Source organism: Coturnix japonica, chromosome 1 (assembly GCF_054131305.1).
Source record: "Coturnix japonica strain WE chromosome 1, WE-NBRP24, whole genome shotgun sequence".
Classification (NCBI taxonomy): domain Eukaryota; kingdom Metazoa; phylum Chordata; class Aves; order Galliformes; family Phasianidae; genus Coturnix; species Coturnix japonica.
In genome coordinates this window covers 93980766-93995225 of record NC_140663.1, presented here as the reverse complement: position 1 = coordinate 93995225, position 14460 = coordinate 93980766, and the positions used below count along the sequence as shown (strand labels likewise).

The window sequence follows — 14460 nt, the reverse complement described above, 5'->3', positions numbered from 1 at the left end:
GAATTGCACCATAATATCCTCAGTGTTCCTTAACAAGAACTGGAGACCTGAAGATTGTTCCCTGAAAAATCTGTTCGATATCTGGTAGTTCATAGAGATGTGATGGTTTGATGATGATGAGACTTGGATCAGTCTGTAAGCACATAATAAGAACAACAAATGTCCTTTTTTTCTTAGATGGCTTTCTTACAATTAAGTGATTGGTGATGGTTCAAGTCAGTTTTGAATGTCATCGATGCTGACACAATACTAACATGCTGCTTCCATCAGCCCATGTGGTTAATGAGAACCAGGCCTGTTTTTCTAATCTAGATGTATAATTATGCCCACAACTTCCTCAAGAGACAAACAGTTATAAAGTATACAATAGAGAGTATGTATTGCATATGGATTTATGTAAGTATGTATTATCTATTTAATATAATTATGTATGTAACAAATTTATCAATATAGATATAATATTTAAGTGGAAGGAGGAGAAGAAAGGAATACATGCTTTCACAATGTGACAGTAAGAAGCACGATACATTTGCTACAAAAGCATAAGAAACCAAAAGAAACAACTTAGAAACTGTAGCCAGTAATGTTGGATTTACCTGCTTAATTTTCTCTCTCTTTTATTTTATTTATTTGTTTATTTTTTTCCTCAGTTTTTGGAGGTTGATCATCACAATTTATGCCTGTTTATTGCTTTCAATATATTTAGGTTTATATCCATGGTATTATATATATACCATTTAGATATTATGATAGAAATATTTGTCCAATGTGTTTTTAGATGTTGCTGTTTTCAGAATAACTTGTCATTAATTCTCTGCCATAATAATTTCTATGTCATAAAACAAAATATCTGTTGTATGCATTCCTGAAAGTACTGCATTCCATATTCAGAGCAAATGACAGATATTTGCCACTCCACCTAAGCTCTACAACCATTGCCACCTTTTCAAAATCTGGCTAGTGGTTCTGGCTCTTTAATATGAGAAACAGTTAAGGCTCCATTCAGGGCAATGAATGTTCAGGTCAAGTCAGGTGACTCAAGCCTCAAGTTGCGCCAAGGTAAGTTTAGGTTGGACGTTAAGAAACACTTCTTTACAGAAGGGGTAGTTAAACACTGGAATAGGTTCCCCAGGGAGGTGGTTGAGTCGTCCCTGGATGTATTTAAGAGCTGTTTGGATGTGGTTCTCAGGGGTATGATTTAGCAGAGGGTTGTTAGAGTTAGGATACTATGGTTAGGCTGCAGTTGGACTTGATGATCTTTGAGGTCTTTTCCAACCTGGGTAATTCTATGATTCTATGACATACTCAAAATAACCTTAGAGATTTCAGAATAATTTCTCACATTTTCAAAAGTGACTTAAAATGAAATTAAGTCAACTTCAGGTGAATCACTGTTGAAAACAGGACTAAGCAAGCTTTAACTGGATATTAGCTTTTACAGTTTGTTCTGACTCACTCTGTGATTATGCAGTGCCATAGTTTGCAGTCAGCTGAATTGAAAAGTTAGTTCCCAGGGCGGTCTTTCTTTTGTGTACAAAGATAAGATTCCATATGCAGGTGTCAGAATCTGTTCTCTATCACACTGTATTGATGTTTGGAGAAAGAAAGGAAGAAAAAAAAGTCTGACATGACACTGATCATCTTTAACGCTGCATATTTCCATGCTATTATAAAAGCAGCCCCATCTCTCTCAACACTTTGCTAGTAGCTCATTATAAAAATGCAAAGAATAATGTTAGCATCTCTGTTTCCATGAATATTTTGACATTCATACCTCTGCTGATGGGTGCCTGAATAAACAAGCCACATGAGCTTCACAGGTGCATGGGACCCAACCCTAGCCCTAGGGCTCCTGCTCCATTGAGTGCTAAGGCAGAAGGTACAGCAGATACAAGCCTTGTGCAGTAGGTGTGATCATGTTGTGACACAGGGTCTGTGTGTTAGCAACTGACAAGAGGAGCCTTGCTTTGTCCTGTCAGCATGCATAGTCTGGTTTTAAAGCTTTTCAGTGGAACCAGCATTGTTCCAGTGGGCATCTTTAGCAAATCCAACTGCACAGAAAAGAAACTTCACCTACTCCCCTTCTCTCAACATGTTTTGGAGTCTCTGCTCTAAGTCAAGGAATAAGGCAGACATATATTGAATCAATTGGAAGAAATATTTTAAAATTCTGTTGCTGAGAGAAATGGTGAGACGATTACAAAGCACAGAGGATCTAAGGATGGCATTATTTTTGTGTACAGAATGGTCTGCAGCTCTTCATTGCAATTCCACCCCTCTCCCTCCCCTCCTCCCCTCCATCTCCTTCAATACAAAACCATCCATTACAAAACTACTCCAGTCATTGATTAATGTGCTTGTGATCAAACTTTCCTGCTTCTAATACTGTGAGCATTTTATAAAGGATGCTTGCAATTCCTAGATGGACTCAACATGTCTGTTCCCGTGCTGTTGTGCAGCTGCTTTATTATGCTTCTGGCTTCTCAACAGCAATTTCATCTTAGGATGAGACTATAGAAATGAATCTCTTAGAGCTCACTAATATTTTGATGATGACCTCATCTAGTTAGTTGCACTGTGCCTTATGCTTTGTGGAAATGTCCATTTCAATATTAGTAGATATAGCTAATTTTCAAGGCAAGGTTAGATGATGCTGTTCCTTGCCCCAGAACAGTATCATCTGTCCCACCAAGCTGCCTGATTTGTACTGTCTTGTGTGCGTATTAGCCTAGACATATGATTTGGTGCACCACATAGAAGATGAGATGTCTCATGTTCTGTAACTGCATGCAGTTTTGATGAGGACACCAAGCACATGTAAATTGCAGCTGAGTGGAGGGTTTGTAACAGGACCCAGCAAAGGATGTCATATTTTCAGGTTTCTTCCACTTCCACCTTCTCACATCTTATTCTGTAAAATAAATTTACTTGTAGACTGCAGACTCATTATCAATCTCTCTAATGTGTAGAAATATACGAAGCAAACAAGAAGCAAAATTAAAATGTTGCCTTTATGTTCAGTTCTGCTACTTGGCTTGAACTGCAGATCTTGAGGAAAGAGCTTCAAGACTTTGGGAACAATAATGAAGGGGGATTTATTTCTTCCAGTTTGTTTCCACTTTAATAGCAACCTCCCATATCTAGGCATTGCACAGGCTATTCCATGTCATTCTTTCCTAATTCAAAAATTCAAATTCCTAATATGAATTTACAAATGGAGAGCTAAGAGAATTAAAGATGCACTCTTTTCCCCTAGCCTCCTATTCCTCTGGCTCAGAAGCTGTACCACAAATGTTGCTCTGACATGGTACTGGGAATGCAGGTATATTGATGGTATGGTGGAAAATGGTGGCAGTTTAAGAGTGAAAGCCCCAGGTACTTTTCTGGAGCTACAGCACAGTCACAGTCATTTACAGCACTCCTATTTGACCTTCAGCAGAACCCATGGCCATTCAATTAATGCTTTCTGTCTTAGAGACAGACAGCTCTACAGGGAGTGAAGAGACAGAAACCAGTGGCACATACACATTCAGCTGCTGCTGAAATCCCTATACTTGTGAAACAGTTTCTTGGATTGGCTGCTTTTTGTCCCTATTTGAAGTGCAGGCTTATAGCCTGAGAGACTTCCTTGTAGCTTGCTGAACATTGATAGACTTGTGTTCTAACTGAATTTGTTATTATGTAAAGGCCTCAGACTTCACTTCCTCTAAATAGTCTCTGTTTACTGCTTCAGAATTTCACAGCCTTCAGAAAAACTGCTCTATTTTTTCTCTAGGGACAGTTGAGGAAAGGCTAAGCTATGTGGTGAGGCTTCCTATACAAGCGAGTTGAGGAATGAGGATGCTTTTGATAAGGTTTTGTTTTGTTTGACAAAGTTGTTCTGTATTAAGTAAGTGGAGCCTGCTACTGTTCTTAAATGTATGGTTTTTGTTTTACCTGTTACATACCAGCTGAGGCTGTTAAAATCAAGCTGAGCATTGTATTTCTATCCGCAGGCAGTATGATGGTCTCAAAGCATCTCAACCTGTTGTGTTAGCAGGCTGGAGGTATTTCAGGATCTAAGGTACAGATATAAAAAATAACAACATATTTTTTAATTATGTACACAAGTGCTCAGTTAACTAAACACAGAAGAAGTAAATCTCTGAGAGACTAAGAATTACTAAATGACTTCTGAAAACTGCTAAGTGCAGTCAAAGATTGAGAGAAATTAAATGCATCCTGTGAGTTGACACTCACTATTTTAATTAAATAACGATTTGGGACATTAGCACCATGAACTGCAACGTTGATTCTGAGTGGACAAAATCATAGTAGAATAAGTTGCTGAAAAGAGACTGAGAGGACAATAACTATTTCATTTAGCAGCCTTCCCAACACGTACAGAAAAATACATCCGAACTCTCTGTTGCAGGGGTGCAAATTGCTAAATGTCATTTGCATAGTAGCTGTGCAGTTAGATGCTCTCAAGGGTTTGCTTTAATCATTCAGAAATGCTTATTGTTCTCTGAACAATGGGAAACATGACTTGTCTGAAAAGAACTTTGCTTCTTGTACTGAAGGGTGATTTTTTTTTATTTACTGGGAGAGGTGTGTTTGTATCGAGTTTTTTGCATGTAGGATGGTGAAGAAAAACCACCACCAGAAAGCCTGCACCTGCAATAATAACCTGGTAAATTGACCACACAAACGCATGGGACCATAAATTAAAGTTAAATCCAGATTCTTCTATTCTAGGAATATTTGCATTCTATAACAGTTGAATAAACAAAATAAAGGAGACTGAACTAATTGAAGAAGAAGCCATTCTGAACACCACCTCTTTACTGACACCATCAGCAAGTGACAACAAAGGGAGAAGCCATAATAATACTGTGTTTGTTTGGCATGGAGTGGTGTCCATACATGTTCACATCCTAATCGCTGGAGCAATCGTTGTTCACAGCTCCATTTCATTTCCTTGGCTGAGCACTCCTGGGATTTTGGACTGTGATCTCATTATTTGCTTGGCTCTGCCATTCGTGGTATTGTGTACCTGCTCCAGCAGATATCATCAACTCCTAATACTTCTGTGCTACACAGAATAAATCATTTGCATCTGAGTAGGTCGCTATGGCTACTGGCTACCTGTGTACTGCATCTGTACAAGCCTAAAACTAAAGGTGCTCTGCAGAATTCAGACAAGGATCAACTGTTCAGTCTTTGAGATCCTATCCGTGCCTGTTGTTATTGCTAACAGCACTTACTTGTGTAGGCTTGATTAGGTGCAATCTCTCTTTTCCCAGTTTGGATTAATATTCAGAGACTCTTTCCCCAGGCTGCCAGCTGATTCGAAAGGAAAGATTGTCTCTAGAGGACACTTGTATGACAGTAAGCAGATTAATTATACCTGCAGTGGTTCAAGGTGAAGCATGAAGCCTAAAGGTTTGCCATTAAAATTAATTCCATGCTATTAGAAAATACAAATTCCTGCTGGAGTTGTCTGGAACAAATTGCTAATTTATGTGTAGAAGTCCCAGAGTACAGAAGAGCTCCTTAGCTGGTACCAACAGGGAAGGTGCCTATTCAGTAAGATTCAACTCCTCAGCTTCCAAAGGTTTGCTCAGAAATACTAACCTTAGCGCTTTGTTCTGTTCCCCGCATGAATCACAAAGGCAAGGAAACAGTGTTATCCACGGTAAAGAAAATACGGAGACTGAAGTGAAGTGACTCCAGAATGAGACAGTGAGTCAGCATCAAAGTCTGGACCAGAACTTAAGTCTGCCAACTTTCAGCCAGGAGAACAAAAGAAGAAATCATCTCAGTGAAAGCACTGGCTGTAGCTTATCCTGAAAGAATCTGACTGAAGAATCATCCTTAATACGAATAAAATACAGCAGAGGCTAATAACAAGAATTTTTTGCTGATGTTCATGATAAGAAGTCTCCATGATGAGAAATGCAATGAACATTAGGATATGGCATGTGTTCTATGAAACCAATTGCACACGTGAGGAGACATCTGGCAATGCTATAAATGCATCCATGCCACAAGCTGTCTGTTTTCTGTTCAGGACTTCTGTAGGAGTCCTCCAATTAGAACCATGGGATCATTAAGGGGAAATGTGTTGCTTAAAATTATTTGAATGTTCAGAGTCTTACCATACTGCTTTTTTCTTCCCCAGCAGTGAAGATCAACGTGTGTGCTTGGTCATTGTTTTGAAAGCTATCATATTCAGATTGAATAACAGAAATCACATCTGGGTATAGTTTGCAATTGTTTGCTCAGATTATCTTACTGGATTCTTATGTATCCCCTATCATTCCATTACCCAGCCCGTGCTGCTGCCTTCTTCAGGAATATACGTTCATTACTCATCCTGCTGTGTGGTGGTAGTGGTCTTCGTAGCACTCCAGCTATGACTAATTCCAAGGCCTGGTAATTTCATTCCCAAGTATTTCTATCCAAATAAGACAGGTTAGAAAAAGCAAGGCAAAAAGTATACCAGTATTTCTGTATAGATACTGAAAGAGGAAAGAGAACAGAAAATAAGACACAATCTCTTTGTTTTCCATCAGCAGGTCATCTCTCAATTTTGTAGATCTTACAAATGACTTTGCCCAAACAGATTGTGGATGCCCCATCCCTGCAGGCATTTGGGCAGCCTGGTGGTTGGCAACCCTGCGCATAGCAGGGGGGTTGAAACTTGATGATCATGTTGGTCCTTTTCAACCCAGGACATTCTGTGATTCTGTATTTCTATGATGACTTTCAAAGGAGTCTTTAGTTACGGCCTTGGCAAATCTTGTCATTGGTTTGTATTAATGGCCCAGACCTATATCTTAGGCTTTTCTGCACCTTTGACTTTTTCCCACCTTTTCACATCTTCCTTCTCTCCTGCCCCTACCCTGAGGTGTGTGACCCTATGGCTCTGACCCTCACCCCATAAAGGGCAGAAGGGGCCCACCATGAGCGAGGATGTAGGCTTGCCTCATTCAGAAAAACTGCAGTTGGAAGTGCTGCTGGGTTTCAGTGCTAGGAAGCAGTGTTTGCAAAGAGCTACCAAGCCAATAATATATAGAATAAAAGAGTGACATGGATCTATTTTGGTCTTCTATCCATATGAAAGCTGGATTCTTTTTTTTTTTATTTTTATTTTTTTATTTTTTCAGAACTTGAAAAGAGCTTCCTTCTGATTGCCTCCATTGTTTCTGGGAAGAATTGTTTTTGAATGACCTCCATCAGCTCCGGCAGGATGTTGCTGATTTGCAACCACTGTGCTGCCTTTCTGCTGGCTGGGTTTAGAAGCCAACTGGTTGGGAACATTTGCATAGCAAATCCTTCCCTAACCCCTTAAAGCCGTACAATCATTATCCTAACAAGAAGATAACAATATTCAATTATTCCAGCTAAACCTGCCATTGTTGTTATTTAACCAATTTTAATTTACAAGTTGTATTGTGTCATGGGTGTATTTCTTAAAAGCACCTACTAATTACACTGGGATATACTTCACATCTGTACATAGGGAGAGAGGGGCCTCAGCTGTTAGTTGCCTGTCAGAGACCACTCAAACTATCCAAGTGTGACTCAAGCAATTCTCCAAAGCCATTGTACACCATCAGTTCATTCATTTGTATGAGCAGTGTCATATTTGCATGAGAATGGTCTTCTGAATCTACAGCTTGCCTATGGGGGTGAAATGCTGCAGTGCTGAGGTGTCTTCCTGAACATTTCAGCTCGCTTGACCCTGCTGTTGTCTACTCCAGCCCGGTAAATATCCCTCTGGATTGGATGAAGCTTGGACTGGGTCTCAGTGGATTTCTGCTTTGACTTGAAAAGAACATGGACATAAGCTTGCTGGAGTTCAAAATGCATTTGGACAATACTCTCAGGCATAGACTGGAGCCAGGAGTTAGACTTGGTGATCTGTGTGCATCTCTTCCAGCTCAGGTTAGTCTGTGCTTCTATGAGAATAGTGCTGAGGACAGCGCAGCCCAGGCTTCCATCACCAAACCAGGCACTGGGGTGACTTGTCCCTTTTGTGACCAGGCTGAAGTTCTCTGTTGCACAGGGTGTCTGTTAATAGGGGTCTTGTGGGCCTTAGTGGCAGTAGAGAGCCTGCAATAAGGTCAACAGAACACGCCAGGTAACATCAAACTGAATTTCATAGAATTATAGAATATTCACAGAATCACAGCATTGTAGGGGTTGGAAGGGACCTCTAGAGATCATCGAGTCCAACCCCCCTGTCAAAGCAGGCTCCCTACACCACGTCACACAGGTAGGCGTCCAGGCAGGTCTTGAATATCTCCAGAGAAGGAGACTCCACCACCTCCCTGGGCAGCCTGTTCCAGTGCTCCGTCACCCTCACTGTAAAGAAGTTCTTCCACACATTCGTGCGGAACTTCCTATGCTGTACTTTCATCCCATTACCCCTAGTCCTATCCCCGTGCACTATGAGTTGGACTATTCCAAGTTGGAAGGGACCCAGAAGGATCATCGAGTACAGCTCCTGGCTCCACACAGTGCCACCCTAAAATAAGACCATATGTGTGAGCGCTGTCCAGATGCTTCTTGTACACTTGGTGACCACTCCTCACGGGAACCTGTTTTAGGGCCTACAACCCTCTAATGAAGAACTTTCTCCTAACCCCCAGCTGCCCCTCCCCTGGCACAGCTCCATGCTGTTCCCTCGGGCTCTGACCCTGTCACACAGAGCAGAGCTCAGCGCTGCCTGTCTGCTCCAGGTGAAGAGCTGCAACAACCATGAGGCCTCTCCTCAGCTCCTCTGCTCTGAGTTGGACACACCAAGGGGCCTTGCCCTTCAGACCTTTCACCATCTTCATAGCCCTCCTATGGATGCTCTCTGAAAGTTTACAATTGGATGTAGAAGACAGGGAAGTAAGTTTGCTTTGGCCTTCTGCTTGCAATCCATATGAAAAAGCACCGAAGTTTGACTTCTTCCTTGTTCAGATGTTGTGAGCCTTGCTTTAGTCAGTGCACCTGCGTGCGTTATTTCTCAGTGACGCTTCCACAAATTCTGCATTGATTTTGCAAATTAGCAGTAAGCAAAGCGATGCCGTGGGTCACTGCTATCTCCCCAACAGGAGGCTGAGGCCTCAGTTGCGTGCTCAAGTGCTTTGGAGACAGATTATGCATTATGTGAGAGGCTGAGCAGACAATCACTCCACCTTCAAGACAGCCTAAGGGCTGCCCGAGCCCTCATCAGACCGAGCCTGGCCCCGCGGTGCTCTCCCCGTACCGCCCAGCCGCGTGTCGGTGCTGCTCCGCCCTTTTGCTGCCGCTAGGGGTCTCCGCGGGGCCGGAGGGCCGGGCCGGGCCGAGCCGCACCGCCCGCTCGGGGGCGGGCCGGGCCATCAGCTGACCGGCCCCGCCGCGGCGCTCGGTGGTGCCGCTGCAGCTCAGTCGCTCTCCCTGGCAGCGGTGCGGCCCCGCGGATTTACTGCCGTAGCCCAGCGCGTCCCGCCGGCCGGCCGCCCTTCTCCCCCTCCCCTCTCGGCCGCCGCGATGCTGCCCCATTTAGCCCTTCTGCTGCTGGCCGCTGGCGTCGCACGGGCCCTCGAGGTAAGCGGGGCAGGGGGCGGTCGGGCGGGGGCTCGCTCCCGCCGTCCTCCTGCGTCTCCCGAAGGCTTTGTCTGCCCGGAGCCGCCCCTGCGGCGGGGCTCGGTGAAGGTCCCCGTCGCCTGCCCTGTCCCGGAGCTTCCTTCCCCGGCCGCCGGTGAACAATAGGGCCGCTCCCGCTGAACGAGGGGGAGACGGGGGCAGAACGGAGGCAGAGAGAGAGCTCGGCGGCTCTCGCGGCCCCGCGCATCGCTACCACCCGGCTGCCCGCGCCCACCGCTGCCTTCAGGCTGTTCGTGGGGACGGTGCGCGTCCCCGGAGGGATCCTCTGCCGAGGGTCGGGGAAGGGAAACTTTGCCGGCCGGGCGGGGGGCGCGGGGCCTCAGGGGGCGGCGGGAGGAGCGGCGTGCGGGGGAGGCACCGCGCCCGCCCCGTCGCGCACACACACCCTCACAGGTGCGCGGGGCGGCAGCGAGGAGCCTCCCGGAGGGGCTGACACGGCAGCCGGGCGGCGGGGACGCGGGGCGGGGGCGGGGATGGCGTGCAGTGCCGAGCCGTGCCGAGCCGTGCCGAGCCGAGCCGTGCGGAGCCGCGGGGCGGGTTTCCCTGCGGCGGGGCGGGCTGGGGCTGCGCGGCGGCGAAGCGCGAGAAGATGGCGCCGCTGCAGTGCAGCAGAGGGGCGCCGTCATGCGAGAGGCGGACGGCCCGACCCTGGGCGGCATCGCCCTCATCCTGCCCCGCTGCTCCGGGCTGCCCGGCGGTACCTTCCGCTGAGAACCCGGTGGGGCGGAGACGGGTGGGCTCCTCTCGCCCCCCGTGACTGAGCACAGAGAGCAGCCGGTGCCGCCCGCTGAAGGTGTGTAGGGAGCCGCCCCCCGGCCCGGAGCCCTCAGCTCACACACAGATCCTCTGCCCCAGGGAGCCCGCAGGGCTGGCACCGGGCGCTCAGAGCTCGCCTCACGGTACCTGGCCGTCCCTGTGCCAGATGCTGCTCTTACAGGCACAGGCTGGGAAACGCCGAGCAGGGGATATAAAAAATGAAGGGTTGTGAAGAGGCTCGGGGCTTTAAGATTTCCAGTTATAAAACTCGTTTGGGTGTTAGCTTGATGCAACCGTTTGCTGCTTGAAAGTAATAGAAGGAAATCTCTGCCTTGGGCGCTTAGATGAAGCCAAATAAAGAATGGAAAAATAGATTTGGAACGGTACTTCAGATAGTGATGCCCGTCACTGTGTGGTCCATTGGATCTCTCTGTCCCTAGCCTTATATATATGTGTATATATATATATATATATGTGGGAAAAGGTATAGAGGTGCAGGCACTGTATAAGCACTTGCAAGAAGGAGGGCTTGGGTTTTGCGTCAGAACCATTCTGAGGAGAGCCTGCATTCATCTGCAACCCCATCCTTTCCGTGATGCCTGCTGGAGTAGCATCCAGAATTTTCAGAGACGTTCTTTGCCTTGAAGTAGTTGTTTAAATGGGCAGCAGTGTTTGTGCAGAAGCAGCTTTCCATCTGGTTCTGGCAGTTCATGACAATGTTTGAGGCTTTTTTCCTCTTTTTTCCTGTTAGGTGGTGGGATAGTTTCTAACATCTGGTCATCTTATGATTAGTCTTGGTTCTTTGTATCTTGATATGCTGAAGGTTGATGATTTGAACACGGGGCTGCTTTTATAATATTTCAGTATTTCATAACAGGAATTGCATGCATACGTTTACCACACTTGCATTGTCTTTGTGTGCTGAAATGTGAAATTTTGATGTTTGAAGTAGATTTGAGATCTCATCTCCTAAAACTCAACCGTTTCTCCTGCCATTTTAACAAATGCTTTTAGGAAAGCAGCAGAAGGACCTATGCATGTTTTCAGAGGGAGTGTGGTGTAAGGAAGAGGGAAAACAGGAGCAAAATTGAAAGCCTTGCAATATTACACATAAGAAATTCCTATGTAGAATTTCAGGTAGATTAATATTTCTGCATCTCTGGAGGAAATACTCCATAGTGATGCTACAGTGATGTCTCAGTTGCTTAGCATGCTACTTGCAGCCAAGTGAATCATACTTGGAGGGGAGGGGGAGGAGGGTTGGAATTTTACCTGGCAAGAATTCTAGTACTTTGTGATGTGTCGCTTTCTCGAATAGTTACCATTTAATCTCATCCTATTTATTGTCTGATTTCAGTAGGTAAATGTGAAAGACGGTAGCTGTGAGTCTGAGTGAACAATCTCAGTTTTGCATATTAAGATTTCGTCTAATTAGCACACGGTTGGGGTGTCAAGATTTGTCGTGCCTGGTACTGCCGTAGATCCACTTTTATAAGCAGGACTCTCATACCAGCAAACTGAAATGGAATTACTAAGACATTGCTAGCATACAAGCAGGCCCTCAGGAAGTAAGCTCACAAGAAGCATATTGCCCGGCAGCGTTTTTAAGGAACTGTCTAATGCTGTGATTTTGAAGCTTTTGTTTGGCTCTTTTTAAATGAAGGTTCCAAGAACTCATTTCTTAATTGTTCAGATTTTAAGTAGGTCTTTGAAAATGACTTCCTGTAACGTGGGCAGTTAAAGCAAGCTTTTCTTTTGCCTCCATTACAGAATTTGAGTTCTTCCTTCTGCTTCCGTTCTTGATTTTTCTCTTGGAAATGTGGTTTTTGTGGGTGTTTTTCTTTTTTTTGGGTTAAGAGATTCCCTTTGAACTTCACCCTTAAAATCCTACAATGGCAGTGCAGGCATTATGGATTCTGGTGCATTGGCAGTCAAATGGATAAATTAAAAGAGGGAAGAATGGAGCTTCTCCCTCACTGCCCTGCTCGTCTTTTATGTTTAACGAGCAACAATTTCTAGACTTCAGTTCTCTTCAGATGTGTTTTCTGAGGGGAAATGTGATCAGCTGCCATACTTCTCTAGAGCATGTATGAAGGTGACAAGATTGTGAGACTTCTTTTTTCTCCTCTCTTCCTCCACCTTTAGTTATTTATGTGACAAGTGCAGGTGATCTTTCTTAACTGCTTTAATGAAGCGCTATTCTGATTTGTAAGGGAAACCAATGAGAAGTGGAGGTCAACTTCATGATGGCTTTTCTCTTGGCTTGTGTCGGGGACAGTTTGTATGATTTGCAAAGGAAAGATACAAAGATTCCTTCTAATTGTCCATCCTTTTTAAAATACAAAACTTGGCACTGTAGCTTCAGAGCGTAGGTATTTCATTGAACTGCTTGATGAAATGGCAGGTGTTTCTCTCGACAGAGTCATTTCTCAGTGGCTCGGTAAAATAATTAGCACCAACTGTTGAGTATGGAGAATTGTTCAAGGAATTAGTTGATAGGATCACGGAGTCTCTGGTGGACTTTGCTCCGACCTCCAAAACAGGGCCAGTTCTGGAGGCTCAGGTAGGTCTGAAGATAGAGCTCCAAAGACAGAGCCTGAGCAACCCTTGATCACAGAATCACAGAACTGTAGGGGTTGGAAGGGACCTCTAGAGATCATTGAGTCCAACCCCCCTGCCAAAGCAGGCTCCCTACACCATGTCACACAGGTTGAATATCTCCAGAGAAGGAGATTCCACCACCCCCCTGGGCAGCCTGGACAGCCTGTTCCGGTGGCTGATGAGCAGCTGGCCTATAGTATAGTTGGCTCATCTCTGGATTGAGGTGTGCCTGGAGGCTGTGACAGTAGTTACAGAAGTTGTACCCAGGCAATGAAGAGACAATTCTTGGCTGCTACTGATAAGCATATAATAGGGTTTGTGTATGATAACGTGTTCATTGAAATTGTTAGGTGATCTATCTAGTATGGGTTTAACACGTAAGTCGAGAGCTGTGTGTTATTGGATTTAAATTCGTGGGATTTTGGAAAATCCTGTGGTGTAAGAAGATTAAAAGTAAAGCAAATTGAAAAAGTACCGAATGACTTTCTGTAAGCTTGGCTAAACTGTTAGAACATGTTCTTGTAGTGAGAGTTCACAATGGTCGCTGACAGGCTGAGCATTGCCAAGAACAGTGTTGATAACAGGCGTGAGCTTGGACTAGTTCTGAGATGGGACTGTCAAAAGAAGACAAAATATTGCTCTGAATTTATTTTTAAAGCAGAATGCATTCGTTTGGAGGAGCCTTTGCTCTCAGAACTTGGTCTGGAAACTGCCCATCTTCCCTGACTTTCCTTCAGATGTACCTACAATTGATGCACATTTTCTATCTCTTTCAATGGTGTAGGGCCAGCTGAGAGTACAAACCAGTATTGCCTGATGCATAACTTTGAGATTTCAGTTCTGAATGGGTCACTATGTCCCATCAACTGTCTTGTCTTTTAGTTGTCAAACTTAAGTATTTGTTTTTATTTGAGTTTAAAAACAACAACAAACCTTCCAAAAGCTACGTTGTTTCTTTATTTTTGTGATCTAAAGATGCATGTAAGTTCCAAAAATGTCTACCACTTCATGTGAGAAATTAGTCTTACAGAAAATCAGCTAAATGGGAATAATGGCCCGCATTCACAGGGACCAGATTGGATAGCAGCCAGTCAATATGTGTGTACCTAAGTGTTTAGCTCCCAGTGTGACAGCTCTATAAGCAATGTGGTTTCCTCAGCTAAGAAGCAGGACTTCTGGCTTGCTGTGTTTTCTCGCTCATCCTTACAGCAAGTTCAGAAGAACCCAGTCTTCTCTTGAGGACTTCATATTAAAGGGTAAGTGTAAACTGTGCCTGTTTAAGAGGCTTTCCAAGGGAAGCCAACATTCTGGTCAGCTGCTGGTCTTTCATGGACTGTGAGGCAGCCAAGCTTTAAACATAGAAGCATGTGAGCCAGTGCACTTTGTGGTTTGTAATCCACTTGGCCTTTTCAGGCTGGAGTTCAGCTCTGCCGTATGGCTGGCAGAGGACCTAGCTCGGGAGCTGGCTGCTTCGAG

The 14460-nt window shown here is 44.7% G+C and overlaps 1 protein-coding gene across 2 annotated transcripts in view; it reads left to right on the top strand.

Moving 5' to 3' along the window:
- Nucleotides 1-9369: 9369 nt before the first annotated feature.
- Nucleotides 9370-14460, top strand: part of APP (amyloid beta precursor protein) — a 185768-nt gene continuing 180677 nt past the window's right edge. For both annotated transcript variants that reach the window (XM_015880839.3, XM_015880829.3), the window contains exon 1: nt 9370-9567. In XM_015880839.3, coding sequence (XP_015736325.2) covers nt 9511-9567 — 57 coding nt within the window. In that variant the 5' untranslated portion in view covers nt 9370-9510. The remainder of the gene's footprint in view (nt 9568-14460) is intronic.